At 40.9% G+C, this 2,090-nt stretch overlaps 1 protein-coding gene across 1 annotated transcript; it reads right to left on the reverse strand.

Moving 5' to 3' along the window:
* Positions 1-1,370: 1,370 nt before the first annotated feature.
* On the reverse strand, positions 1,371-2,090 carry LOC104879690 (uncharacterized). The gene has a single exon (XM_010653388.1). It carries the CDS (start codon positions 2,088-2,090, stop codon positions 1,371-1,373), a length of 720 nt encoding a protein of 239 aa, XP_010651690.1.

Genomic DNA, 2,090 nt, shown 5'->3' on the forward strand with positions numbered 1-2,090 from the left:
CTAGATAAGGCTTGAATACCCTATTCATTAAGTCCATAAAAGCAGCAGGTGCATTAGTCAAACCAAAAGGCATCACCAAAAACTCATAATGCCCATATCTAGTTCGAAAAGCAGTCTTAGGTACATCTTCACCTCTAACCCTTAACTGAAGATAACCAGACCGAAGATCAATCTTAGAGAACACACAAGCACCCTGAAGCTGATCAAACAAATCATCAATCCGAGGAAGGGGATACCTATTCCTCACTGTCACCTTATTCAACTCTCTATAATCAATGTAGAGTCTCATAGATCCATCCTTTTTCTTTACAAATAAAACAGGAGTTCCCTAAGGTGAAACACTAGGCCTAATGAAGCCCTTATCTAACAACTCCTGGAGTTGAATCTTCAACTCCTTAAGCTCCATAGGTGCCATCCTATAAGGGGCCTTAGAGATAGGAGCTGTCCCTGGTGCCAAATCAATGGTGAACTCCACCTCCCTCTCTGGTGGCAAGCCAGGTAGATCCTCTGGAAAGACATCAGGATAGTCCCTTACAATGGGTATGTCTTCCAACTTTAAATCATTTTCCTCATTCACAACATAAGCTAAAAAGTCTTGACAGCCTTTCCTAAGCAAAAAACTACCTCGTAAGGTTGAGATCACACGTAGTGGTTTGTTCACAAGCTTCCCCTCAAAACTAAAATCAGGTTGACCAGGAATGCTAAAAGTCACTCTTTTCCCAAAACAATCAACAGAAGCATGATAAGAAGCTAACAAATCCATCCTCAAAATCACATCAAAATCTTGAAGGTCCAGAAGTACTCAGTCAATTGTCATCTCTCTATACCCAATCATCACACAACAATCTCTAATTATTTTATTAAGCACAACAGAATCTCCTAAAGGAGTAGCAACAAATAAATCAAAGTCCATATTATCAATCGGCATACCCAACAAACCAGCAAAAGATACGGAAACAAAAGAGTGTGTTGATCCAGGATCAATTAAGGCTCTAGCAAATAAGGTGTGAATTCGAATAGTACCTGTCACTACATCAGACGTAGCCTCTATGAGTCATAGCAAATACCCGCCCTTGAGCCCTAGGCTTCTGTCTATCATCTTTATTCTCCTCCTTAGGCTTCCCAAATACAAATTTCCTACTCTCTAGACAATCCCAAACCATATGTCCATGTTTTCGACAACCAAAGCAAGCTCATATCTCTCTATAGCATGGCCTACCCCCATGCTTCTTGCCACAAGTAGGACAAATCTCATCTAAATTTTGTGTTGTTTTTCCTTTATTCTGATTTCTACTTGGAGCAGACCTTTTCTGTGCTTGGTTACCATGAGCACCATCATTTCTATTCCTCTTCCTTTGTTGTTCCCTATACTAGTGAAGCTCTTCATTATCCTTCTCTGCAATAAGGGCTCTGTCTACCACCTCTGAATAAACACTAAGCTTCAGAATTGATATCTTATTCTTCAGATAAGGCTTCAGTCCATCCTGAAACTTTAATGATTTTTCCTCCTCTGTAGCAATCAACTGTGGGACAAAACGTGATAGTTCGGTAAACTTAGCCTCATATTGGGCCATAGTCAAATCCCCATGTTCCAAACGGACAAACTCTCCCACCTTTTGTCGTCGAACACTGTCAGGAAAGTACTTTTTATAAAAAGCCTCCCTAAACTGACTCCAAACAATAGGCCCCTGATCCTCTAAAAGCCTCTTAGTCATGCACCACCAATGGTCTGCCTCTTTGTCTAGCATAAATGCTGCATATGAGACTTTTTGCTCCTCAAAACAATCAATGACATCAAAGAATTTTTCTATCTTCATAATCCAAGCCTCTACCTTTGTTGGATCTAAAGTACCAGAAAAGTAAGGGGAACCCAACGTCTTAAAGTCGTCAAATGAGCTACCCCTAGTAGATGAGGATTGTCCTTGACCATTACTTCCAGTAACTCTAGCCTGACGCTCAACCAAGCCAGCCAAAGTCCCTAAATATCTATAAAGCCCTTCAGTACTCATAAGGGGCAAAGCCTCAGGTGGAGGAGGTATATCATCATTAGTATGACTGTTTTGGGAAGATGCAGGTCTCCTTGGTGGCAT

This window comes from Vitis vinifera, chromosome 6 (genome assembly GCF_030704535.1).
Source record: "Vitis vinifera cultivar Pinot Noir 40024 chromosome 6, ASM3070453v1".
In the NCBI taxonomy this organism is placed as follows: domain Eukaryota; kingdom Viridiplantae; phylum Streptophyta; class Magnoliopsida; order Vitales; family Vitaceae; genus Vitis; species Vitis vinifera.